The 26279-nt window shown below is 40.1% G+C and overlaps 1 protein-coding gene across 1 annotated transcript in view; it reads right to left on the bottom strand.

The window, feature by feature from the left end:
* Positions 1-6676: 6676 nt before the first annotated feature.
* Positions 6677-26279, bottom strand: part of TMCC3 (transmembrane and coiled-coil domain family 3) — a 46606-nt gene continuing 27003 nt past the window's right edge. The window contains exons 2-4 of the mRNA XM_075080635.1: positions 13615-14513; positions 11979-12114; positions 6677-9598 (exon numbers count right to left, since the gene is read on the bottom strand). Coding sequence (XP_074936736.1) covers positions 9296-9598; positions 11979-12114; positions 13615-14513 — 1338 coding nt within the window. The 3' untranslated portion in view covers positions 6677-9295. The remainder of the gene's footprint in view (positions 9599-11978; positions 12115-13614; positions 14514-26279) is intronic.

Genomic DNA, 26279 nt, shown 5'->3' with positions numbered 1-26279 from the left:
CTGTAGTGACTCAGGTGGGCTTGACCCAGGCATCTTTTAGAGTAAATGGAAAGAGAGAGAAAAAGCAAAAGGCAAGATGGAGCTCAAGAGCACAAGGAGGAGATGGCTGAAGGAGAGAGGAATAGAAAGCAGGTGCCTGGGGCTTATGGACGCAGCAGAGAGGGTCAATCAAGAGATGAGCCTAGAGAGCGAGAGGGAGAAGCAGCCAGAAAATGAAGACTATAAATGTTACAAGGCAAATGAAAAAAAAAAAAAAAGACAGAAGTAAATATGAAAAGAAGCCATCCTGTTGAGGAGAGAGGGGAACACGTCTGGGGGTTTGTTTGTTTTCTCTTTGTTTATGTCAGTCTTACTCTTCTAATTAAGTCGGTACCTAAAAGGAGCAGGTATAATGCCTGTATAATATGTCGGATTATTCCAACAGTGGCAAATTCCACTTTTTAAAACATCTCCCACAACACAGGTTTTTTGTAGAAATAGAAATTCATGCAGCTACAGATCTCAGTAGTTCATTTTACAAAAAAAGTCTTTTTAAGGTAAGCTATTTAAATTCACTGCGGGACTTAAGTAAAAGTAAAGACATTTCATTTAGAGACCTCAAGCTTTTTGGTTGACAGTATAAGAGATTATTTGTGCCTCTTTAAATGTCATATTAGTTCTGAGGAGGTCAACATTTCACAGAGCAGCAAGGTTCATCCTCACACAAAGAAAGCAATATGCAAAGAGCTGTAAAATATGTAGAGAAGCCGAGGAAAAAATTTCAATGCATTTTGCAGACACACGCTTTGGAGGAAGAAACTGTGTAAGTATGGTCACAAAAATGTCTTGATGAGTTTGAAAGCTCATTTAGACTTCCTTGCTCATCAGCTGAGCAAGCTGAAAATAGTTGCTAGGTTAGATAAATCCTCAATCTCCTGTAGCCCAGTGGCATATCTTCAGAGAAGGGGTTTGCTGTTATGCACACATGCTGCTGGTCATACCTGCAGTTTAATCCGTTCTTAGTTTATGTCACCTTGACCTGAATCTAACCTAGCAGGAGAGAGGCCAAGTGGGGAATTAGTGTTGGGAGTACAAGCTCTCTTCAGCCTCTGAGTCAGCAGAGCCCAAAAGCATCCAAATAGTATCATCGTCTCATAAAATTGCAGCAGAGGCGCCTGTGACCGAGTGGTATGGTATGCTATTTGTGGTGGAGAGTTAAAACTGGATGCCGTTTTGTGTGGATTGCCTGAGAAAAATAATATTTTTGGCATTGTGAAATCAGAAGATGTTTTCAAATGCCACAGTGCTGTGATACAAGTCTTTCCCAGTTAAACCCAGCAGGGTTTCTACTGTTGAGCTCAGTGGGGCCAGAATGTAATTTTTAGCACATAGGACGGCAGTAGATACAAAGCATGAGGCAGTTTATGAAGCCATTACTCAGGCAAATGGGTTGTATGGGACTGCGTTGTGATCACTACTTTTCTGTTCGACACGTACATAGCGTACCTTGTGCTTATACACACCGATGGTCTGCATCCTTCCCCTTTAACCATGTGTCTGTGGCTATGGGGGGGAAGGAGGTTTCCCAGACCAGTACCAACTTATTAAAATGATATTCAACAGAAAAACACAGGGGAATATATTGGGCTACAAGGAGATTTCACATTTGTGTATATTATATATATTATAGGCTTCACTCCTGACTGTGCTTTTGTTTCTGGCAGATTAACTCCATTCTAGCCACACTAACTAAAGAGGGGTTTTTCCAGATTAGCATACATAGACAGGTGGAATGGCATACTCACCAACCAAAGGGATCATGACTACATCAAATGTGAGCTCAGTTCCTAAAGTTTCTGTCAAAAGTGTGTCGATGCTTCTTTCAGCAGCTTAGCACTGGCCAGCCTCAAGCTCACCCTAAGGCCGTGAAGTTGAGCCTCCCTGCCTTGCTTCTGGTAGGCCTGCATGAATCTGGTCAGCTGCATGTAAAAGGTGACATGGCATTGATTGCTTCACAAAGCCACTGAGTCGTCACCTAAGTCCACAGTTCAAATGTGTATTGAGGGGGATATAGCATGGAAATTTCTCCTTTCAATTACCTCAGCTCAGTGCTAGTTGCCAAGGGAGGCAGCACCTGCCCTTTGATTGCTGCACTCTTCCACAGCAGCACGAGCGGCGCAGTGGCACACACGCCTTCGGGAAGCGTTTATCACTAAGTTTAAGCTGCACTGCTAGCAGAGTCTGAGCTAGCTAGTTCAAAGTGTGTTTTGCTGTTGCAAAATGAGTTGCAGCACAGTAGCAGGTGAAGTCTTGGGTGCCTTCAGATGGTTTCTGGCACATTCACACGACTTTGGTTCTCAGCGGTATTGGGGGCACCAACACGAACTGTTTCCAGTGTGCACTGCTGGGAAGGGTTATTTGTCTCATCCGGCCAGGGTTAACACCGTAAAGTGACCACTGCTTGGCTACAAGCGACGCTTCTCTTTCTCTGCTAAGTTAAACAGTACCATTGTATTTTCCTCTCTGCCTTTCTATTTTTGGGTGCTAAAACAGTTTCCAGGGTGTGTTATGCACCCTTCAAAGCCAGAGTTTGAACAACTGAGACAAGCGATGTTGAGTGAGATGCTTGTTTTTTACATCTGGTTTGCCAGCGTGTTTGCAGGGGTCGTTCAGCCCATCCCAGCAGCGGGCAAAAGTTATCAGCAGCTGGGGGGAACCTGCTGTTTGCAAATGGCACGAGCCTTAGTAGACACCCAGTTCCAGGCACCCACGTAAAACTCAACACGACCTTGGAGAGTCTGCAAGTGACATGGGAGCTGCTGTACACCATTTCCTTGAATAGGAGGAAATAGGAAGTATGGCAGGAGTGCAAAGCAACACGATGTTACACCGTTTCCAGTCTGTTCTTGGAATAAATATAGTGGCATTCCCAATGGCTGCCGGTGCCAGCTGACCAGACCTCTGCTTTGTGAAAAATAAATGGAAATGTTATGCTGTATGTCAGCTATGTTAACTATTTGGCACACCAGTATTACATTTTTGGCACATGCGACCAAGATTTCTGACAGTAATGCAAAAATTCAGCTTAGGTTTCTCATTTGGTTTTCCAAAAAGAATAACCCAAAGCGAGTCCAACTGGTTGGCACAACAGCATCACGTTTGCACAGCCCATTCACACAAGCTCTGGAGAAGAGCAACGATGATACCTCACTTGATGTTTGCAGTTTTGCCGTGTCATAGCTGTAAATACAATTCAAATTACGAGTTTTGGTCAAAACTGCAGCATAGAATGCTTGGTTTCATCAGTATTTTAAAGCTGGGGCTTATGCTCACTTGAATAACTTTGGCACTGCCAAGTGAATAATTTCGTTACTGATGAAGAAAAACTGAGAGGGGTTTGGGTGATCAGACGGTAAATTTGAGAAACAATGTTAATCGTCAAATAAATGTAAATATTTTTATTTTTTTAAAAAATGTTAATGGCACCTTAGAGGCAGTCATGACTACACAACAAAATATACAAAAATTACATTTTCATAGTTGCATCTTTCCACAGTGCCGCACAAAATGAGAATGGTATGAGGAACATTGTAGATCACACATTGAGACAATTACTGTAGTCCATAAAACCAGACAATTTTTGGTACACCTCGATACTACCAGACCCAGGCTACCTGGGTAAAAAGGAAAGGTGGCTTTGTGCAAAAAACTTTCCAACAACAGTACAGCTTTATGTGCTAAACATACAGCAAATCACCCGTACAAGACAGTTTGACTAGTCCTCATGCAGTCTTTATATACAGCATCAGCTCAGATTGCTTTTTCAGGGAAAATAAGCAATTCCGTTAACCAAAATTAAACTTTTCTTAGTCTTTCACTGCTGCAATGTAAAATTGTCTGATTCTTTCTGCTGGATTCTGCTCAGCATCGGAGAGACCATTCAAACTCCATCTGAAAACAAGCCTTTTAAAATCTCTTGCATTTTAAAGGAGAGCAATGTAATTAATTAAAGGCCACGTTCTGGCATGATGGTAAATGGAACAAGCAGATAAATATTTGCTTGATTAAGAAAGAGGAGAATAAACTTGCCTGATTACTATTCCTAGATGGACTTTCAGAAGTTATTACATTCTGTTATCCAAATTGAAGTGTTTAATTACATTAACCTGTGTTTACCTTCTGTTGTACCATTCAGTCCAGAAGTAAAACGTTGATACACCATGGTGGGAAGGGGCTTTGTTTCTGAAATTGGTTTCCATACCACTTAAATGAACCACAAGCTTCTGTGGGTTGGGTTTTTTTTTTCTCCAACTAATTTCTTGTCCATTGATTTTAACTCCAGAAGACACTACCTGTGATTATGCAGTTGAGTTTCTATCAAACACAAGCCTCAACTGGTTCCTCATGGAACAGCAGCATTCAACTTTAGCCTCAAATGTGGGAGTCCTTGGTTAGGTTACTCAGGACCTAATAAATAGCTTGTAACCCTTACGATTACAAAACTGAAGCTTAGGCTTATACTGGATTTGTCCAGCTCCTAGTCAGCTGATCATGTATCTTTCCTACAGCAAACTGCCTCACTGACTGAATTTCTGTTCCCCAGATAAGAGTCGCAATTCATTCAAAGAAAACCACTGGCTATTAAATATCCTTCACGTAGTGCAGCTATCAGATCTGCATGTGATGGTTTTGCAGCAGAGGCACTGCACAACACAAGTGTTTTGATATTAAACTACAAAGCAGTCATATCTGATAGCACTTCTCTAAGAATTCAGAACAAGTAGACATCACAGGAGCACAGCAAAACGAGAAGTTGCACAAACGCAGAGAACGTAAAGCAGAAAGGAGAAGGAATTTAAACTGGGTCTCGTTCAGCACTGTCAGTGACTAACTGGATGTTCAACAATGACGGGGTTAGAGTTGAAGCCAGGGGAGGGATACATTATACAAGTTTTAGAGGAAACCTAATTTAGACCTGAATGCTGAAATGGCAGAGATCAGGAAAATTGTGCTAACCTTCATGAGAAAATAATCTCGAGAAACCTCCGAGCAAAAAAGCTGCCAAAAGCCAATAGAACAGATATTAACAACTAACTGAAGGGCTTTTCTGTTGGAGAAGTACTGTCAAAGTGAAGTGAAATAATTGACTGCCAGGCAGCGCCAAGCAGAAAAGACACTGTCTGGCAACTTCTTGTTGAGTGGGAGTGTTTTGGAGGCTCATGATGAGTAAGTGTAAGGAATATACTAAGAATGTCTAACGTGGTTTATGAGAACATAAAAGCAAGCGGTATCCTGACAGAACACGATTAATTGACTGAGAAGCTGAACAAAGTTCTCATTAAAAGAGGTCTTGCAACCATTTGGGATGGCCTAGGCACACCCGCACAGCAAGTGGAGCTCTGACTGCAGGCTAGATACGTACGCTTGTATAATCCCAACCTAAGCAGTGGAAGCGACGACGACACCGAAGTTAGTGGCAGAGGCATGGGCCCCAGCTAGCCCAGCAACCACCGGCTTTTCATCCTGCGTACAGAGCTGGCTAGCCTGTCCTGCCGCATCCTGGCGCTGCGTGTCTGTACCCCATAGGCAAAAGCTAGGAAGAACCTTTCTACGCTGAAGCTGCCCCATCATTCTGCCTAGAGTGCAGCTTTAGGGGCAGCTAATGATTCACTGCAGTGAGAAAGAAAAGCTCATCTCCCTTTCTGTCCCTGCTATGCACTCGTGAGACCTTTCCATCAGCCCTTTAAGTTGATTAGTGTGAGAAACTCTCTGCCCCTTTCACTAGGTGTTTCCTCCAGCCTGGGGAGCTAACATGGCACATGGAAGGCTGCACCACATGCCAGGGGGAAGGCAAGAGGGGAGAGGGGAGACCTCCCTCCCCTTGGGATGGCCCTCCACTAGGCAGAGCTCCAGGCAGTGCAGCCTCACTGTGTAACACTAGAGCAGTTCCACCCAAAAGTAGGCTTTTGCCCTTCACATTGCATTTTAATTTCCTCATGCATGTCACATCATCCAGTGATTAAAACCCAGCAGGGAAAATAGAGAAGTGCTGTGCCCATTTACCCATTAGAGTTGTTTTAATTTGCACGAGTAGCATTATGCAGCCTTTGCAGCTTTTTCTGTGTCCTCTGCCAGATACGAAGCCCATATGGAAACGCAGGGTCCTTCTGTTTCCAGTTTGGACCCAGTCAAATTTTATCAAGACAGTGAGCAATCTTTTGTAGACCCATTGATTTTGTGTTCTACACTCATTCTGCACGGAGGTCATCTTCCAGGATTGTAAGAGGATGCCCTTTGAGCAGAAGCCTTCACACCCCTAGGTCCCATCCCATACCAACTTTCTTTCCTTATAAGAAAAATGACTAACCTTTTTCCTGCCTGAGCTCGAGACTATCTGACGTTACGTTTTTAACTGCCTGCACTAGAACTGGGAGGATTATCTTTTTAAACATATAACCATGCATCAGGCAAAGGAGTTTTTCTTACATAAAAATTAACACATGGTATTTCTTTCTTGCACATGTATCCTCCTGAACCCATTTAACAAAATGCTAGACACGGTGTTTTCTAGAGTGGCCAAACCAGGAGGTGGCTGTGCAAACTGAAGAGAGGAATGGAGATTATAATAAAGATGGCAAGAAAACACCACGAAGAGGCAGAGCTTTCTGAGGATCAGTACCAAGATTCTTGTTTTTTTCTAATGGATGTTTAATCTTGTGCCCTACGGAAATGAGGGGAATAAAAAGTCTTATGGCTGATTAGTAAAATGGGTGAAGGAATTTAGGAAAAGACTCTGAATAGAAGCAGACTCTTCTACAAGCTAGAACAGAAGCTTCTGAATAGAAGCTAAAGAAATGGAAAGTACAGGCTATAAAAGACATTATACGCCTTTGCAAAAACGAAGATAGGAACAAATTATATGAAAACAGTGGAAAAGACCAAGAGGATCTCAGGACACATCAAAAGGGCATAAAAATAAACCATGGGGAACCCTGTCTTGTGTGTAAAGGCCAGGAAAGAGCTACTTTTTTCCTTTTAATCTCTTTAACATTGTGGAAGGGACTCTCCTGTGAAGATAAATTGATGAGCTGCATTGGTGGAAGCAGCCTCCTCGGTTTATGAGCTGGCTGTAAAAGGAGGCTGAGCACAGGTACATGGAAAGTGGGGGTGAAGGCCTGTTGCAGGCATGTGTAGGCTGTCAAAATGGGTAAGGGATATGAGAAAAAAGGCCTCCCTGAAGTGAGCAGCAGCAGGAGCACATGCAACAGTTAAGACAGAGAAGTTTTATACATAACACAGTACCTCTTTCCTTCTTCAGGGGATACCAGGAATACAGGGGTAAAGGCAAAGAGGAAAAAAAAAAAACCCAACAAACCATTAAGGAAAAGAAGAATGTATCTATGTAATAATTCTTCCTGACACAGCCAGGGATAAACCAATTGCTAAGTATGGGCTTTATAAAGGCATATCCCTCTCAGCAGGACTTTTGCTTCCCACTCCACCTTCCTCTGATGAAGAGGCAGGGTTGGGTTATGATAACATGGGTGTGCCTGATCTGATCCATTTCCGCGCCTGCAAGCCAGCACAATCCTTTTTGATCTCTCTGTTCAAAGATGTACCATATATAAAGAATTCCTTAATGATTTTAAAAGTGTTTTAATTGAATTTTCTAAACGTTGAGTCATATCATTATCTATGCAGTTAATTCTGTCATTCCTTTGGTCCCTGAAGCCACAAAAATTAACAATATTCACTGTTAATCCAATCGTGGTAAAATGTCAAAGTTCTTCCCCTGCCTCCCCTTCCCCACTCCCTTTCCTCAGAATAAGGTTTTCTTAATTTCTACACCAACTATTGCACTTAATTGAAACCAAATACACACAGAATAATCCCACCTCCCCATCCCATAAAACCAGCATAACAAATACTGCGACTGAAAAGAAAAATCTTTTGTGACAATTATTTTCAAAGTAAGCAACACTGAACATCAAGTAACTGGAGACACTGTCTTTTTTTTCATCTAATAGAGAGTGGAGAAGAATTCTGGTTGTGGTGGTTTGCGGTTTTGGTTTTGTTTTCTTGTTTAGTTTTGTTTTCTTTTTTCCCCCCCTTCTATTAAAGATCTTGTTCTACATCATGGCTGAAAGCCAAGCAGATTTCAGGGAAATTTTTTTTTCACCCCAGTTCTTTAATCAAGGAAAATAAATTCCAGTTAGAAAACAAAACCAATCCTGTCTCCTAGTAGTGGTACTGTATGCTATTATTTTCAGGAATGTTTGTCAAGAAAGTCTGCACAGTGTTTGTATATTTACAGAAGTTTAACTCCCTGCTCTCCTAAGGACCTGTTCTGTCAGGCTTCTTCCACATTCCTTAATCTACACAAGAAAGAGAAATCCACTGCACCCAGAGTCCCACCACTGATTCAGTTAGAGCACCCCGACAACCCAGTGCTCACAAAGGCTAACCTAAATGTGCCCCTCTGCGTGCTCCTCTCTCCTTGCAGGTTGCAGGGCTCGAAGCAAGTGAGTGCTTTGGTCTGCATGACAACATACCCACCACTCCTTTGCAAAGCAGCCTGGAGATCTTGCCATTCAATTCAGTTCATCTTTGGAAGCCTTATGCCACATTTATGTGTTTCCCGAGTGTGATAAGGAACAGTGCCAGCATAGAACCACTGCTAACTGTGTTCAATAGTCATCACTGGTCTAATTTACAAATAAACTCTCTCTGCAAAGGATTACTAGCAGAAACATCAAATTTTGCTGGTCCTGAAAACTAGAAAACCCATATGCAAATACCCATTAATTTAGAAACAAGAACTATTAACACATATGACTGTATAATTTGGCTTAACATTCTAATTGGATTCAGAGAGGGAAGTCAATTTACTAGTCTAATGGGGCTGATACACATTACAGTGCACTCCCTCCTGATCACACTCTTTGCACGCCAGTCTAGTAAAAAGCACACCTGACACTTGCAGTTGCTTGGATCCCTCCCAGAGCATCATACCATCTTCTGTGGGTGTGGGTTTGTAAAGTGGAAAACCCGTTGGATTAAGGCAGGAGACTGACATAAGCGAGCAGTTCACCACAGAGACAGCCAATTAGACATGATCTGATTGAACAGGCAAGTGACTGCCAACAAGTGTGCATTTGTGTATTTACACTGTAAAGTCCAGGAGTCTTTGTTTCCTTCTCCATCCAGTCTGCACATTTAAACCAACAAAAAATAATTTGTATACATACAGCACTTAAAAAACAGGGAGGGGAAGGGAAAAAAAAATAAGAAAAAGAAAGCAGCCAGACCAGCAGCTTCATCTCGGTATAATCATCCTTTCTATGGCACAAATAATATGATCCCAGTTTTTACAAAATATTGCCAGCAGTGTCACTGCGAAAAAAGTGCAAATGATATGAAAACGGCTCTTCATCATAGGAGCAATGAACTTTGCAATAGTAGAAACGCACACTAAGATGACAGTCATGAAGGCCAGGATAACATTTATACATTTCCCCAGGAGCACTTTGGCATTAACTGTTTCGGACTGCTGTGCTTGCTGTTCTTGCTGATGGAGCTCCAGCTTTGAAACCCGGGTCTGGCATGATTCCAAGGCTTCCTGCAGACAGAAAACAAGAATTAGGGCAGCTGTATTTCCATACACCGCTTTTCACATTTTAGCTGCAGAGCCACCCATCAGCTAGACTAAAAGTGTAATTTATTATAGACTCCTAAAACTTGAACAAACCAACTCTTTTAAAAACTATATATATCTCTCTGCATGTGTGTATCACTACCTGCTTACACATGATCAAGTCTGACAATGCTGTCCATGTTTTTACATTTCTCATGCTTTAGAAAAAGTACCATAACTCTAACGTTCATGACAGACAATGTTTCCTGCATATGCTGATAAGATAAAGTACTGTGAAAGCTGTTGCCATGGCAACTTTCACTTCATTAAAACAGCATCAAAGTTAGCTTCTTTGTATACGCTATAGAAAACATTAGGGTAGTACAGACTGGCCGTGATACTAATTAAATATGCTTTGCAACATGTACCATTTGGTTTACACCACCTCTCTAGTCTACGTTACATTCTCTCACAAAGCCACCCATCATACAATGCTGGGACTGAGGCCTCCATAAGAGATTGCCTTCTCCCTCTGTCAGCGTGAGCGCTCATTAATCCATATCCCAAGTGGGCAGCGTGCAGTGGAGACACTGGAGAAATCTGTGGTGATGCTTTTATGGGATTCTCTCTCCCACATGATATATTCCACTTTATACTTTGTTCTAAAGAAAGTAGACCTTGCTCTTCTGCATGAGGGTGAACTAAAAATGGTCTTTGGCTATAATGGTCCCTAAGTCACTAACCCCACACTTCAGCCCTCTCAAAGTGAAACATGGAACAATTTCCAACTGCTTCACTTACTTGCCAAAATGGCACTTTTTGCTGGAGCTGGGTCTTGGGCACCACTACGTAACACGGTGCAAGGCTATAACTTAATGAGATCGATCAACTTGACATAACCTTTTACCACTGTGTAAAAGGGAAAAGTTAGGCACCAGCATCCCTGCTTCCTTACCTACTCGCAAACTCCAAACATTTTCCTCGCGCTGGCAGGGGTGCTCACCTGATCACACAGTAAGCTGATTCAACCCAATCCTCCACATAAAAACAAATAAACCCACTGCACTCCGAGATAGCAGCTTTCTTTGCTTGGGTTGGTTCTCTGCTGTTTCAGCAAGTTGAACTGGCTTACCATGTGACCGGCCAGGCACCAAAGTCAGCAACAAAGCACGTGGCACAGCACCTTGCAAAAGGCTGCTTCCTTTCACTGTTCTAGGAATTAGTAATAATATAGAAGACAGTTCTTAATGGGTGGCACAAAGTCCCTTAGGGTTCACACGTGCTCTCCACTACACACCAAAGAACTTTCCTGGTCCTTCTTCCACTCTGACCGTAAATTATTCTCAAATCATCTCATGCTGCTAGAGAAAGTCCATCTGCAAAAGTCTGGTAGCTGCAGTTCTTCACTGAGAGACTGAGCAAGTGTTTTAAAAATGATCTGCCCGTCCCTTAGGGACAGAGTGCTCCAAAGTTACATTGTTTGGGGCTTTTTTGATGTTGTGGGTTTGGTTTTTTGGGTTTTTTTTGTTTGGTTTTTTGTTTGTTTGTTTGTTTTGTGTTTTGGGTTTTTTTTTTTGCCATTTGAGTCAACAGGAAGACAGTCTGCGAGCATTCTTCAGTTGTTAGAGAATTTAAACCCAAGGTAAGGCAAAACAATGTTTTCACCATTTTTCATCACTTGCTCAGACATTAGGTAGAAATATTCTGCATTATATAAACGGTTATATCATATATAAATGTTCAAGTATGTAACTACATGCTGTCAGGACAAACTTGTAGAAATTATTACTGGCTTTTGATTGAAGCCAGACATGACTACAACCTATCACTGAGGTGAACACACCCTATAACTTTGATTATAAAGGTCACTGTGACCACAGATTAGAACTCTTAAAATATAAATGGCAAATCTACAAGTCTGTTTATCAGTTAGCTCACTTACTTTTTACCTTAAGCTCAATTTATAAAAAATCCTTGCCAGTGATGCGAATACATATTGTCAAAAGTCTGATCAAGAGGTTTGTGTCAAGACATTGTCAAAAGTGGCATTTTACACAGTACAGGGAGACTCAATTCCTTCCTCCTCTGGTGCAAGAAATTACAACAGGCCATTGTTCATCCACAACCCTGCCTAGGCTGCATCATCAATTCCAGCAGATAAAATTCTGAATCCATTTAAACAAACAGTGACTGTCACTGACTTAAATGTGCTGCATTTTCATCTTAAAACAGACAAAACATGTGCTTAAATATTTCCCCAAATTCCTTATACACAAAAATGTAGAAAGATACAAGTGTTTTACAGTACAAGATTTCTACAAAATGTTAGAAGTTTATGATAAGGGAAAAAAAAAAACCCAAGTACCTGAACATCTCGTGATCGCTCATATGCCTGATAGGCCACTTTCTCCTCTATGCTGGCTAGCTCTTGTTTCAAGTTTGCTGTCTCATGTTGATGAAGATCGGTGAGGTCATTTAACTGGTCTTCCAATCTTTCGTATCTTATCAGGAAAAAAGGTCTAAATTTAGTGCGTTCTATTCAAGCAATGCTAAATCATGAAAACAGTTACGCATTTTAAAAGGTAACTTCTCAGTGTACTATGGATTAATCTGACTGGCATTACAGAGCACAGAGAAATCAGTAAAAACTTTGGAAACTCTCCATGAGCATTTATTCAGCAAAATGAAAGCCTTTTTTGAGTGTTCCTTGCTGGCAGCAGGTGTTAAAAAGCAAATATTTGTACATCATTGGCAAATTATATGAACCGTAAACAGTGGCTAAGGGTATCCAACTCATATTTTTCCATTTCTCACTTTTTATTTAGACAAGAAGATACAGTTTCATAAGTAAGCTTAAGCCAGTTAACAGCTCGCCAGTAGCGAAAGGAAAAATATGTTCCCTGGATCCCCTCTCAAACACAACTGCAAGGTCCTGCCATTCATGTGCAGCCTGTTCTGGCATGTCTCTGCACAGTAAACCATTTCAACTAAACCATCAGAAAACTAAAATTTTTTTGGTGAGTTTATAACTGGGTTTAATAAACAAACAGGCACACACTGCAATTGGCACAAAAATAATGGAGGCAAAATTGTCTTGCTGTGGAAATGGTGGGAGGAGGCTTGAGATCTTAATGGCAGTGAGCTGTGAGAAAAGGCCGCTCTGCCTTCTCCTGAACCCAAATCCTGAGTGCAGTGGCCATTTGCTCTGTTATTCTCTCCCCCAGGTTACCGCCTGGTATCCAGCCTCCCTTGTATTTAAAGAAGTGTAAACAAGGGAAACATTAAATATTGCAAATCATACTGAGTTTTGCCCATTAGCATAGTAAAGACTTCAGGAATCAACACTTACTTTAACAAGCGATATGAGAAATGGGATATAGGTACAGCAGGTGCAAGCCCTCTGTAGAACATATCTCGCTCCCCGCAGTGGATGATGAAGGAATTAATTGCCAAGTAACAAATGCAAGAGGAAAGTTGTGCTACGGCATTTAAAATTACATTTCACAGCCATGTGTTACACCAGGGTGCAAAGTCACATTGCATCCATGAGACAGCAATGTGTCTGAGAAGTATTTGGGCAAGGTATTCTGGACTAAGGGCTGTATTTATCAGCTGTAAGTCAGCTCTGCTACACTGTAGACTGATTAGCATTTTCAAGTCACAATAGATTAGAATTATTCCACCAGCTACAAAACAATTGGCATCTCCTATACGCAGCATTCACATAACACAATATGTCAGTAAGATGTTAGGTGAGGGAATTTTCTGACAAGCCTCTGACAAAAGGCAAAGAACTACCACATCATTTAACTGGAAATACTAGCGTTCTACATGTATTTTCTGTTATTGGAAGAAGTGGAACGTTTTGGTACCCGATATTGATTGGAAGTATTTTTTCCTCTTGCTTCTGAAATATCACACAGACAAGCACACACCCACACTTTCCAAATAGCTTCTATACCCATTCAAAAGCCATTTCAAGAGAACAGTTAAAAAAATACCTATATCTTTCCTCTTGTAACATCTGAGAAATAAAGCCATAGTCTCTTTTAAACTGTGCTTTTAAATTCTCAATATCATCAGCTAATTGGGACTGTGTCTCCTTGATTTCCCTTAGTTCCTCCAAAATCACGGAAAGCTTTCCTTGGCTGTCCAGGGTACTTGCCACAGCAGGACCAAAGGAAGTATTCCCATTACTATCTCCTGAACCAGAGGTCCCGCTTGAGCATTCATCATCACTGACATATTTTGGTTTGGCAACAATGGTGGCACTGCCCCCATATGGTCTAGAACTCGTTTCTGGCCGAAATTCATCCAAGGTACTTTTGAGATGAGCGATGTTGTCTGCACTACCAAATTTATTTCGGATCAGGTTTGCAAACTCTCTAGACTTGCTGAAAACAAAGACAGGTGGTGTCAAGGATACACCTGGCACACCCGACTTGCTGCTCTCTGTTCCATGCCCAGAGGTACGAGACTTTCCATGCTGAATATCTTTCAAGTTATCTTTGGAAGTATCCTTAGCATTTTTGGAAGATCCATTTTGTTCAATATCCTTGAGCTTTTTGTGATACTGTTCCAATTTCTTCTGCAGCTGGGCAATGGAGTGGGCAGATTTCTGGTTCTTTTTCTCAAAGACTTGTTTGATGCGCCCAGCCTGTTGCTTGTCTGCACTGTTCACCAGTTTCAAGTACTCAGCCACGTTTCCATCTCGAGCCGTTTGTTCAACTTTGATTTGTTCTGTAACCTTGAGGATTTTCTGTTTCAAGCAATCTGCACTGAGTTTGACTTTGTGAAACTCTAGGACCCCATCTGGTACATCAAAGTTCAGGTTGGTGTCAGAGCCTCCACGGCGAATGTTAAGCGGCAAACTCAGGGTATTCATGTCATGTCTTTCAACCTGAGGAGAGAGAAAATACATAAATGGAATTTGAATTTTACTTTTTTAAATCCAACTTTCAGTTTTCTTTTCCACGTGTAATTATAGCAAGTACACAATATAAAATAACTTATAGTAGCAAAATAGAAATTTCCTCATATAAAGTCAAAGCCACAAGGGACACATAAGACAAGAATGACCTAACCAGAACAGCTTCATCCCTATTAGCATCTCGTGCTAGCCTCTGTGACAAAGGAGGTACATTTCATTAAAGCTGCCACAATATCGTATCTATAGAGACTGCTTAACAAACACTCTGGCCATAATGGGTTTTCAGGGCATTAAGACCAGAGGGAACTAATACAATTGCTTGGGCAAGACCATTGCAGAGACAAGGCAGAAGCTATATTAAAGTATCATTTAAAGATGCACTTGTGAAATGCTTTAACTAGTCTTTGCTTCAAAATGCCTGACATCCTATGTTAAAAGTTTGATTTCCAACTACAGTATTTATTATTGTCCATAATATAGAAGATCTTGCAGGAAGACCTATGCACACATGCATGTCCAGTGACAACCATTCAATCTTTTACTTGATTAAAACCACAAAAACATCATTAAGCATTGCTGTAAGATTTGTTTTCTCATCCTTGTACAGTTTTGGTGGCCATTCTGGAAATCCTCTCTGATATTCCTGTGTTACCCTTAAAATACAGGCTCAGGAACCAGACATGGTGTCCTACTGTTAATGCCATGCATCGTGCACAGTTTGATCAGAACTATTCTCACTTTGTGTTTATCATTGCGGGTTACAAACACAGAGGGGGTAATACAGCCATAAAATTGTGCCTGTATCTGACCATTTCAGAGACAAGATTATCGCTACTCCTACTTTATAGTCTTATCTTTATATTACTGTGAATTACAGTACTTTTTTTTTCTCTTTTTCTTTTGCTACCACACTGCTCAGGGCACAAACCAGGTAATACAAAAGTTCACATTCACCAACCTCTAAGAAAAATGGGCACTTGAAAAACGCAAACCAAAGATTTCTGGAGCTGACAAGTGATAACACTCATAATACTGTTGTGGTAGCTAAAATATGCATTTAATATAAGCAAAAATAGTTTGACATAGGATACTTGTATCTTTCCAAAGTCTCATAGAGCAAAGGAATGCAGTCAAGGCAAATAGCTGAAAAGCTTAGATACTAGATCTGTACCCCATATTGCAAATATTTCTTTAAATGGATTTACTAGGCCTGGACAAATTCAGTAAGGAGGAAAAGCTCAGTATAAAACAATAGTTTCCTGAAACAACCTAAGACGTTTTTGAATAAACTTTGGCACAAAATTATATTGTGATAAATTACTGAATTGCATATACGCATGAGACAAATCTATCACTGATGTCACTCAGGACAAACTGTACATACTTCCAAGAATGGGTGGGTCTGCCTCTAACCTTTACACAGCATTAAGTGTTTACTTCCTTAGTACAAAATAGTCTAAAAATATATTGTAATAATTGGATACAAGCCCAAACCAGATCTCTTCTCCCTTATGTCCTCTCCCTCACTGGAGTCTCTAGCAGTCTGCAAGGTCTGTCATCAACATGCACCCCCTGCCTTCCTGGAACTTCAAAGTCACAACATCAATACAGATAAAACAAACAATAGCATCGAGGGAATATGTCTGCTGAATGTTGCATTGCTTTTGGAGTTGAGGAAATCAATTAGCATGTGGCAAATTACTTCTGAAATGAGTAACACTAATTGTAGGGTCAGTTTAAATTCAGTGAAGTTTAGAAAAGAATTGTGTCTAAATTCCCCAAACACTACTATGAGCAGTTTTTTAACTCACTGGATTGAGAGCTCACCAAGGGTACAGAAGAGTCATATATCCAAGACATTCCTCTACCTGATTGTATTTGGCCAAAATGGCAGTTGTCCTCTTGCCATCATGATGCAAGGTTGGGCCAAGCAACAGAGGCTCTTGACATCTTCTCTTGATGTAATACACCTTTTTGCTGGTGGGGTGGGTTTTGGTGGGTTGGGGTTTTTGGTTTGTTTGGGGTTTTTTTTTGTTGGTTGTTTTTGTGGGGGTTTACAGGGGAGAGGGTTTAATTTGGGGATTTGTTCTTTTTGGGTTTTGTTGTTGTTGTTTTGATTTTATTTTGCTTTCAGTCAGAAACAAGCAGGCACTGGAGGACCCAGGCACCTCTAGACAAGTGGTCTCTCACCTGTATTCTATCTTGATGAGGTAGAACAGTTTGGCAAAGACCCATTTGAAATTGTTTTATAGCTCAACACCAATGTTTTCCCAAGACACCAGAAGTCCAACTTCAAATCCTATTTCAAATCCTATCCCAAAGCCTCCTTTTGCTGCAAAAGTATCATCTTGAGATGAGAAGAATTACCCTCTGTATACCTTCCTGAAGCACAGTAAACATAGCCTGCACTTCCTGCTGTATCAAATGCCCAGTTCCTTATACTGAGCAGAAGACTGTCAAGTAGGAGTCTGGGGTGCTACCTCATCCCCACAGGGACTGGCACACTCTGCCATGATGTGGGCTGAAATCCTCCCACACACTGGAGACTGAACGCACATCCCCCTCAAACTACACGAGTGCTCTTCCAGCTATGCTATGGGTACAGATGATGAATGCCATCCATGCCACTGTTCTTTCTGTGACTCTTGGGTCACCAGTGCCTGACAAGGGCACCAAGCTGTTAATAATAAAGTTTGTTAATAAAAAAGTTGTTGCGAGATTGGTTTGTTTTTTAAGATTTTCATTGTGGCTGCCAAAAGAAAAAACAAGCAAATATACATATATAAACAGTAGTGGCCCCAATAGCCAAAACAACCTATCTGGGACCAGCCATACTTTTGGAAGTGAGAAGCACTTAAAGAAAAAAAGAATGGAATTATCATATATCTCCCCTACCACAATAATAATTAACAGGGAGCTGTGGATTAGCAGCAGACAAGAGGAAGCAGTCCCAAGACAAGTGGTAACACAAGGAAGACAACGCATCAGCCCAGAGTCTGAGGAAATATCAGAGACATATCCAGGATCTGGCTTCTAGGAAAAAAAGGGAAAAACCAATTTGTACATGGTTACTGGGATGTTAGCTTGAAAGAAGAAATCTGGGGCTTGGAGAGACCACTGCATTCTATGGAGCAGTTCACATCTGCACTTTGCTACAATCCAGCTGAGAATTAACTGTAATGTTTGTGCTGCTCAAGAGCTAGCTTTTAAGAACAGTGATTCAGGAGTGCAGCAATTCAGGCTCCTCACCTGCATCAGAGCCAGACACCACTGATGACTAGATAGGTACCTCTCAGCGGTAAAGCAACTTCCTTCTGCACCAACCCCCCTTTTTCCAAGCAGCCAAGCAGATCCCCGGCTCCATGGCCAGGCTATTCATGCAGCCCATCCCAAGCCAAAGTCCAGAGCTTTGAAAGGGATAGCAGAATAACCAACCGCTCGGTGCAACGAACACAGGCACAGTGCTAGGAACCCTTCATTATGCATGAATTGGCAGGTGTACTTTCCGTCTTAAATGGTAAGTGGAGGGCTGGGTAAAAGGCAACCTGCCATTTATAAAAAAGCATTCAAAGCACAATACTGCTTTGAAAACCCAATCACAGAAGCAAGGACAGGGATTTTATTGGCATCATAATGATCCACGTGTCTTCTCACTTACCATCTGCAAAAGCAACAAAGCACAGGTTTGCAGCCCATGCTACAATGAGCTCAGAGCAGAAGAGGTCCCCTGTGCCCAAATGCCACAGGTTAAGACTGTTGGAAAGGCATGGACAGGAACTGCTGGGGGTGGGATGGGGGGTTTGGGGGGAGGAGGGGCAGAGCAAGAACATCAAGCTTAACAGCCTATGTAGACTGGCCATTGTATCCTCTGGTTGCAAAATGCAGGGCAAATATAGAAGGTTATTTCTTTGTCAAAGATCCTGGGTGGGATCCGTTTGGGAGAAAGAAATCCATAGTGAACAGAGCATACATACACTCACATACATACACTCACCCGAGTGCAGCCCACCCTCAAGCACACATCTCATGGCTGCTCAGATGAATCCCCTCCTCTGTTCCACTGACTGTGTCAACAGCTCTCTGCTGACACTCAGCCACCTATGTTTAGGTGTCAAACTGAATTCTGCTGTTTATTTCATAGATTTCTTCTATATTCTTAAGAAGTTGCTGAAAGAAGCACAGAAAATACACATTTGCAAGACAGTCATTGACTGCATACATATGCATCAGGCTCCAGAATGCACACACCTTTGGGTTGCCTCACTAACAGAAGCAAGCCATGAAGACACAGTGTGATCTACTTATTCAAATAGGCCCAGTTTAAAGGTGGTTGGTTTTTACCTTTTTCCTTTCCCAAACAGCCTCATTACCATTACCAGTCATAGCTGTGCAAGCTAAACAAAAGCTTATGATGACAATATAAGTCTATCTTGCAAGACTTTTAGAGGGGTATCTGATTAGTGCTTAGAAAAAGAATCCTGTAAGAAACATACAAGATAGGATTAAGGCAGCTCTAAAGCTTTTACGGTTTAGCAATAGCAACAAAAAAAAGTCAGGAGTAATTCTCTTTTTGTCAAGAAGTATACCTATACCAGAAGCACAGGGGTTCCAATGGGTAGAAGAGCATGCAGAGGAGGCTTGTTAGATTTTTAGTATATTCCAAAGCAGAAATGTGTTCGGGGAGAGAGTTTTACCATCTCTTTCAAATACACTGCTCCTTCTAAAACCCACAGGAGAAGAGTGCTTCATGGAAGGCTTAAAACAGTGCTTAATCATCATAAAAGGTTTTAAGTTATATAAAATCAGCCCCCAGAATTGCTGTACAGTATGTAACAGCAAAACACCTTCTGCTCATTTTTTTTTTAAAGAGCTACTTAATAGTAATATCTAGAAGTACCTACACTGAGGACATCATACTAATAATCATGCAGAGGGTTGAGAATACAGGAATGGAGGGAGAGAGTAAACCCTGCTTCTACTTTTTACCTGGGAAATCAGAGATCCAGGGTAAGTGATTTTCCCAAGACCATCTGGCAAATGCTGATGGAGTCAAATAACACAGAAGGTTGTTCTTCTACTGTCAATGTTTCCTCTATCATCTACCAAAGAGACAAACATGAAAACTGTAAGGTGTCTCACTAACACATATCAGGGGTTTATTCTAGGTGGTAGTCAACAATAATCCCAGATACCCTTTGGCAGGTATCTCTACTTCAATATTCAGAGGCTGGGAGCTTCATGAGTAAGGCATCATACAGAAGCAGACTAGCCTGTAGAGCTTTGGATACTTTTGAAAACTTTCCCCATTATGCCAGCATGGGCTGGTAATTACAAAAATTCAGTTGCTATACCAAGCAACTTAGGCAAGACCTCAGATATAGACTAAGCAACTAAGCATACTAGGCAAGACCTCCGATACAGAACCCACTCCTTCTCAGGGTCAGTTTGATCACCTATCTTTCCCTCCATTTTAATTCCTTTTATTAGCACCATAGAGTTGAGACTGTAAGCACAGGCACCTCAAGGAAGATGTAAATGTGCTTGTAATTTTAGTTTAATGAAAAAAAAAAAGACATTTAAAGTGCTTTAAAACAAACTCTGTAGAAAGCAATGCCAAAGAAAGCATATACATATAAATTTTGGTGTTACTGGAAAGACAGCTTTTACTCTCTTGGTCTAATTTGGTCAATGCCAAATAGCCACGTATAATCTGCGACTCAAACAGCCAAGTTCACACCAAGGTTGTTTTGCCTCAAATCCTATGGACATGCTCAGTTCAAACTAGCAGTATCCCAGAAATAACCTTTTATGTAATTTCTAACTAAAGTACTGAACTAAGGCCAAATTAGCTAGGTCACTGCTTGTGTCTAAATAAGTCTTTAGGTATGGTACTATTTCAGATTAAACCAACAATGAGAGAAGAGAACAATGCGGGGAAGATGCAGTAGGCAGTTTTCTGCTTCATTGCTAATACCAGCTCCTTCAAAACCCAAAAACATCCACTGAAAAGTCTCCTGTCTCATGACTCATAGTTCTGTTCCAGGTTGTTCCACAGCATAAAACTGACACGAGCAAACCAGTTCCAATACAAACAACTTCTGTGCCTAGACACTGCAAATTTCAACAGGCCTTAAAAAAAGTAAGCAAACTACTTTCCATCTACTGTCCAGCAGCCATGTTAAAAAAAAAAAAAAAAAATCACTGTCCTGGCTAGGGAAAACAATACAGCAATGAACTAATACTCAGATTTACTATGTTGAAGTTTCTTAAGTGGGCAAGAGGTACGCTCCGCAGCCCACAGTTAACTATTTTGCTTTTATCAGACCCACTCTTTAGATAGGTGCCATTAATTAAGAAGGAGCCATTAAAATACTCTCTCCTATCTTCTTAAATCAAAATTAATGTCATTTCTACATGTGTTCCTTCTCTCTCAGGTTTCCATAGCAGTATAAGTAAATACTTGGGAGCCCCAGGTGCTACACGGGTGGTTCCACTGAGAAGTGCTTATGAGAAGCCTGCACTCCCACCCTCACTGGAGGAGAGTGCCTTCCACCTGATACAAATCCCTCAAAATACAGCCACTATGAATCAGCGTAGGGGTGGCATGCTTTTAAAGAGTAATGCAAGACATTCTGTATCTCTTCTAGACTCATTGTTCAACTTACTTTTAGTGTTTCTAATAAGTACGTTCCCTCCCCTCTCCCGCCAGCTTTTATGGATTTTCTTTCTCTCCCATTCAATAATAAGCTTCCTTTTTCTAAAGATGTTCAAATAGGTGGCAAGAATGAAGTTTTCCAAAATACTGTGAAATACCCTGTGAAAAGCCAGCTGCTATATGTTTTCGATTATTAAACCCTTTTCTATGAATGAGAATTTGATAAAAAGCCAGCCACCTCCCTGCCATAACTAACCACTTCTCATAGTTACAGCATATGCTTCTGATTTCCCACCAATTCTGATTTAGAATGCAGTTTCCTTCATATCACTCCGCTGTCTAACTTCACAGATTATCTATTCCACATTGATAAAGCTGTAACAGGTCAACTGCTCCCTTCACCTGGTTCTTTCTGTTTCACAGTCAACTCTTAATTTCATTGCTATTCAGATTGTCTAAGCATTTCCTTAAATCCCAGCTCCTGAAACTGTACAATCATACAAGATACTTCCATGGAATATTACCAAGTTTCTTGCCCTCAGTTACAGAGAAATAACTCCCACATCTAACCTAATAGTCAACAACCAACCAGGTCCTCCTTCCCCCAAAATACAATGTTAAGCAAATGTTAAATATGTGATTTACAGATCTACAAAAATCAAACCCACAACGCAGCACTTATTTTAGAAAGTCTAATTCATGACTTCTTATTGCTTTGAGCTGGCAACACTTACATAAAGCCTATTTTGTAACAGGAACAATTCCTTGCTATTTTTTTAGCAGGGAATTTTGGAAGTACTACCATTCAGAGACAAAACACTAAATTCAGATAAACTGGCCATCACGTGCAAAAGACCCAAGACATGCATCTTTTATTTAACTATTGCAAAACTTCCATCTATAAACAAGAGTTGGAACAATATAAGCAAGATGGAACAATAGTTCCATCATGCATAAGATCTTTTAATTTGCATTAATGCTGCAGCAGCACATCCTGAGCATATAGACAACCCTGTCTTTTCCTGTGCACGAACTGAGTCACTTATTAAAGGAGCCTCCTTGCTTCTTCCTTTTTCCTCCCTCTTCTCTTCACACTGGGCTGATAAAATAAAATCTCAAACATACATTTCTGTTACATCAGCAGTTCTGCCTATACACAAGACTTTTAGCTCATTTTTTGATATGAGGACCTAATCAAAAGATAAGGTCTGTTTCACTACATTATGTAACAACCAGAGGCTGCCTAATAAGCAGCTTAGATGTCATTTTTCACTATTATGGGAACTACTGGAAGGCTTACAGTTGTGGCTTTGAGCCCTCTTGAAGACGACTTCACACATGCCTGATATTCCCCCCATTTCTTTGACTTTCAGATATTAGAGGCTCTAAGCTTTGCTTGTCCATTAAGTTCAATACTTGGTAGCCCTCCTTCCAGGTATCAGCAGCAAACCAACCAAATGAGCCAACTGAGTTGAACTTGGAAGTGTGCTGAACACCACAATGTCTCTCCTTCCATTCTCCTCCTCCCACCCCTGCCCTTACACTCCAGGCTGCGTTTCAGAAAGGATCTCCATTTTGAAGAGCATTCTATTTACCTCTCCATAATAACTAGCACATCTCTTGACAAGCCAACTTTAATTTTCAAAGCTTAGTTATTTATACGCACAAGCAAACTTTTACTGTTTGCCATGTTATACATATATGAGTACATTTTTTTGTTTCACACCTGATATCCAAAGCTTGTATTTGTACCCAATACCACAAACAAGGCCAAAGGCAGAGAACTGCAGGGAGACTAGGCCACCAAATTTCAAAACTTTGGTCATACTTCATGATCTACATATACTGAAAGAAAAAAAGAAAAAAGAAGGAAAAAAAAAGAAAAAAGAAAGAAAGAAAGGAAGAAGACAAGCTCAGAAAAGAAATAAGAAACATAAAAGATTTTATTTGAAAGCCTACTTTATTAAGAAAAAGAACTATTTTTATTAACAAAAGTGTATTTCATTATGCAAGAAAAGGACAACTAAAACTGGAACCACACAGATGCATTATTATACAGGTCATTTGGTATTCAAAAAACACTGCTGCAATAATGGTATTTTAAGCTATTATACATAACTGATTAACACTACTCTGAATAAACTCTGGAGAAAACATCTTAATTGCAGTGCAGTAAGTGCCAAAATTCTCTGCAGATTCAACGGACTTAACCCTCTACCCTCCTGAAGACCACAACAAAGAAACTTTAAAGTTCAGCTAAGACCGTTGTATCAATTTTATTGAATATTCAATCTAATGAAATAAAATAACCCATTATTTGTACTTAGTGATGGGTCATCACCATACTCCAATTTTTCCATTTCTTTCAAATTATTGTATACACCATACACTTCAAATGCTAATGCACATTACAGAAGAGATCTCAACCAGTAAAAGAAACTGTATTGTAGAGAAGTTCCACAAGTCAATAAGATAACATCAGTTAATTAAAAACTCCAAATGCAGAAGGCTTGTCTAATTGAAAAGAAAAATCAAAGAGATTCACCCAATTAGAGAAGAATAAAACAATACAGTAAAATTTTTATCGAGTCTTTAAAATAATCCTACCCTGAGAACACACTTCCCCAGTTAGTGAGATTTATTATACTGAATTACTTTGAGAGAGCAATTCAAACAATAGCCAATTTTGGAAGATAAGCTAGGTTAAATTACACTTACGTTACCATATTACTTGTATCAAAAGTGTTAAATCACAATTTTTTTATGTTTTAGTGGTAAACAAAGGAACTATTTTTTTAACAACTGCCTTTAACGGGGATTCACAAAATTTTAGAGTATGGCACAAAGCCTTGAATGTCATTTTGAACAAGCTTGAGTAGTAACCGTTAAGTATTGCCAGGGTAGTGCTGGCAAATCAAAGCAGACTTTTCCTCTCAGGGATGTTTGGAAACTGGAAATACATCTCTGTTTGGCCAGAACTAAAATGTCAAGGGTGGAATGAACTCCTGCGGATACTAAAAGCTCATTACAAAGCTCACTGCCTTCTACTCCAACTGTAGGGCACATTTGGTGAACATCTTTGTGTAGTATAAATACACAGGAAAATGTATATCACACACAAAATTTAGGCACAAATCAGTGCTCAAACTAAATAAGAAACCAAAACAAACCCCCCACTCTTTTCTCTGCTATCCAACACAAAAAACATTCCCAAATGCCGGACTGTGAGATGAGAATCACGAACAAGCAACAGTAGTGACTTTGTTCAATAGACTACTTGAAAGTGCTCAGAAAATGTACAGCTGCACAGCACATGAAACTGCATAGAACAGAATAGATTCAGTAGAAAAACTGTGTTAAGCTGGTCTGTCTTACTCTGCTAAAACCATGTTGCTAATCTAAAAGTCACTTAACACAGTGAAATTAAAACCCCTTATCGTAGATATAGTAACTGAGAGGGTTGATATTATAGACCAACTTTATGCAACTTCATTGATACATTAGTATGTTTATGCAAAATCGAGCTCAATGTGGCACAGATCTAGTCAAGAGCTATCATAGGAGATGGCAGGGCTAAAAAGGCAACACCAATAATGCAACACCAGTAGTGAGAGTTGCACAAGAAAATGACAAGCAATGACAGCTTTGCAGCCTGTATTGCTTTCACTATCTTTCCTTGCCTTTGGATAAGTGTCATAGGCCGCTGCCCTTCATATCCAAGGCATTTCTGTTTTTTTTTATTTTTGTTAAAACCCTATCTAGGAGGACAGAGGGGATTAAGGCCTTTATAATGTTTTTAGAGTCACAATTTAATTTGGATCTCAGCTTTATTAAGGATATCTTGGGTGTTTCATCCTAGCTCTCCAGAGCACGTGATGGTGTCAGAGGGATTATTTATTTAATCAAATAGGGCAATACTAACAATGTTAAATTGTTCTGGTATAATGTCTCTCAGATAATGATAAATTTATTCCTCAAACGTTATTTGTTGAAACATAATTAAAATTCAGAGAGGTTTACTTTACCAAGATGTTTATATGGCCAGATGCCATATTAACCATAATTTAGAGTCTAAAGGCAAAACAGGCAAACTTGTCAATTCATAGCAACGAGGGCCACTGGCTAATCAAACGGAGATTTCTTGGAAGAGGAAATCTTAATATTGTCATTAGAATATTGTAATACAGTCAACTTTACATAAATAAAAACAAGTATAGCTTGCTACAGAAATAGTATCTTCACTAACTATTATGTGCTTATTCAGGGTGTAAGTTTGCACATTTTACTTTTCAGTTATATCTTTCCTCTTCTTGCTTTTGCTCATCTAATACTTGCAACTTCATCTTTTTATGTGAAATTAGTTTAATCATGCTTTTTATCCGCGATATAATTTACGTGGTACAATACTTACCAAAATTTGCAAAAATTGCCAATCTGTGTATTAATGTTTCTTAGGAGTCTTATAGAAGCAGATATAGGAAATTAAGACTTTCCAAGAACAATTTCTCTTCTTCAAATAATAGTGATGATTTATATCACACCACACAAACAACAGGTGTTTAGTCTGGATACTGCAAAATCCAAAGCACATGATTTTATGCAATCCGTGTGTTTCACTTTTAATGGATACTTGATGCAACAACTGATAATATTGCTTAATTAATAAAATATAATCTTAAAAGATTTTGCTGTATCCTCAGTAGTGTTTACTAGTAAATGCACAGTGATGGGTAAGTCAACGGGTACAAATACATATGATAAAATCAAAATTTTCAAGTTAGACGTTAGTGCAGACCTGTGTTTTACCCTGAGAATCTCTTCTGGCACTGCTGTTAAGCTCCACGTGCTATGAAGAAACATAAAGCTACCTATATTATCTAAGCAGGAATGGTAATAGGAGTTATCTTATTATATCTAACAAAAACTTTATGAAGCAAATAGATATTTCAGATTCTTATATAGCAATAACCTGTGTTAGCTAGACCAGGATAGCAATAATAATTATGCACTTCTGAAACAGGAGCACAGGCTATTGCTTTTCTGCTTGGTTGAGTTGTCACACAAACACTTGCCATCCGTGA

The sequence above is a fragment of the Phalacrocorax aristotelis genome, chromosome 1 (genome assembly GCF_949628215.1).
Source record: "Phalacrocorax aristotelis chromosome 1, bGulAri2.1, whole genome shotgun sequence".
In the NCBI taxonomy this organism is placed as follows: domain Eukaryota; kingdom Metazoa; phylum Chordata; class Aves; order Suliformes; family Phalacrocoracidae; genus Phalacrocorax; species Phalacrocorax aristotelis.
The sequence above is the reverse complement of the archived record's forward strand: the minus strand, read 5'-3'. Positions and strand labels throughout refer to the sequence as shown.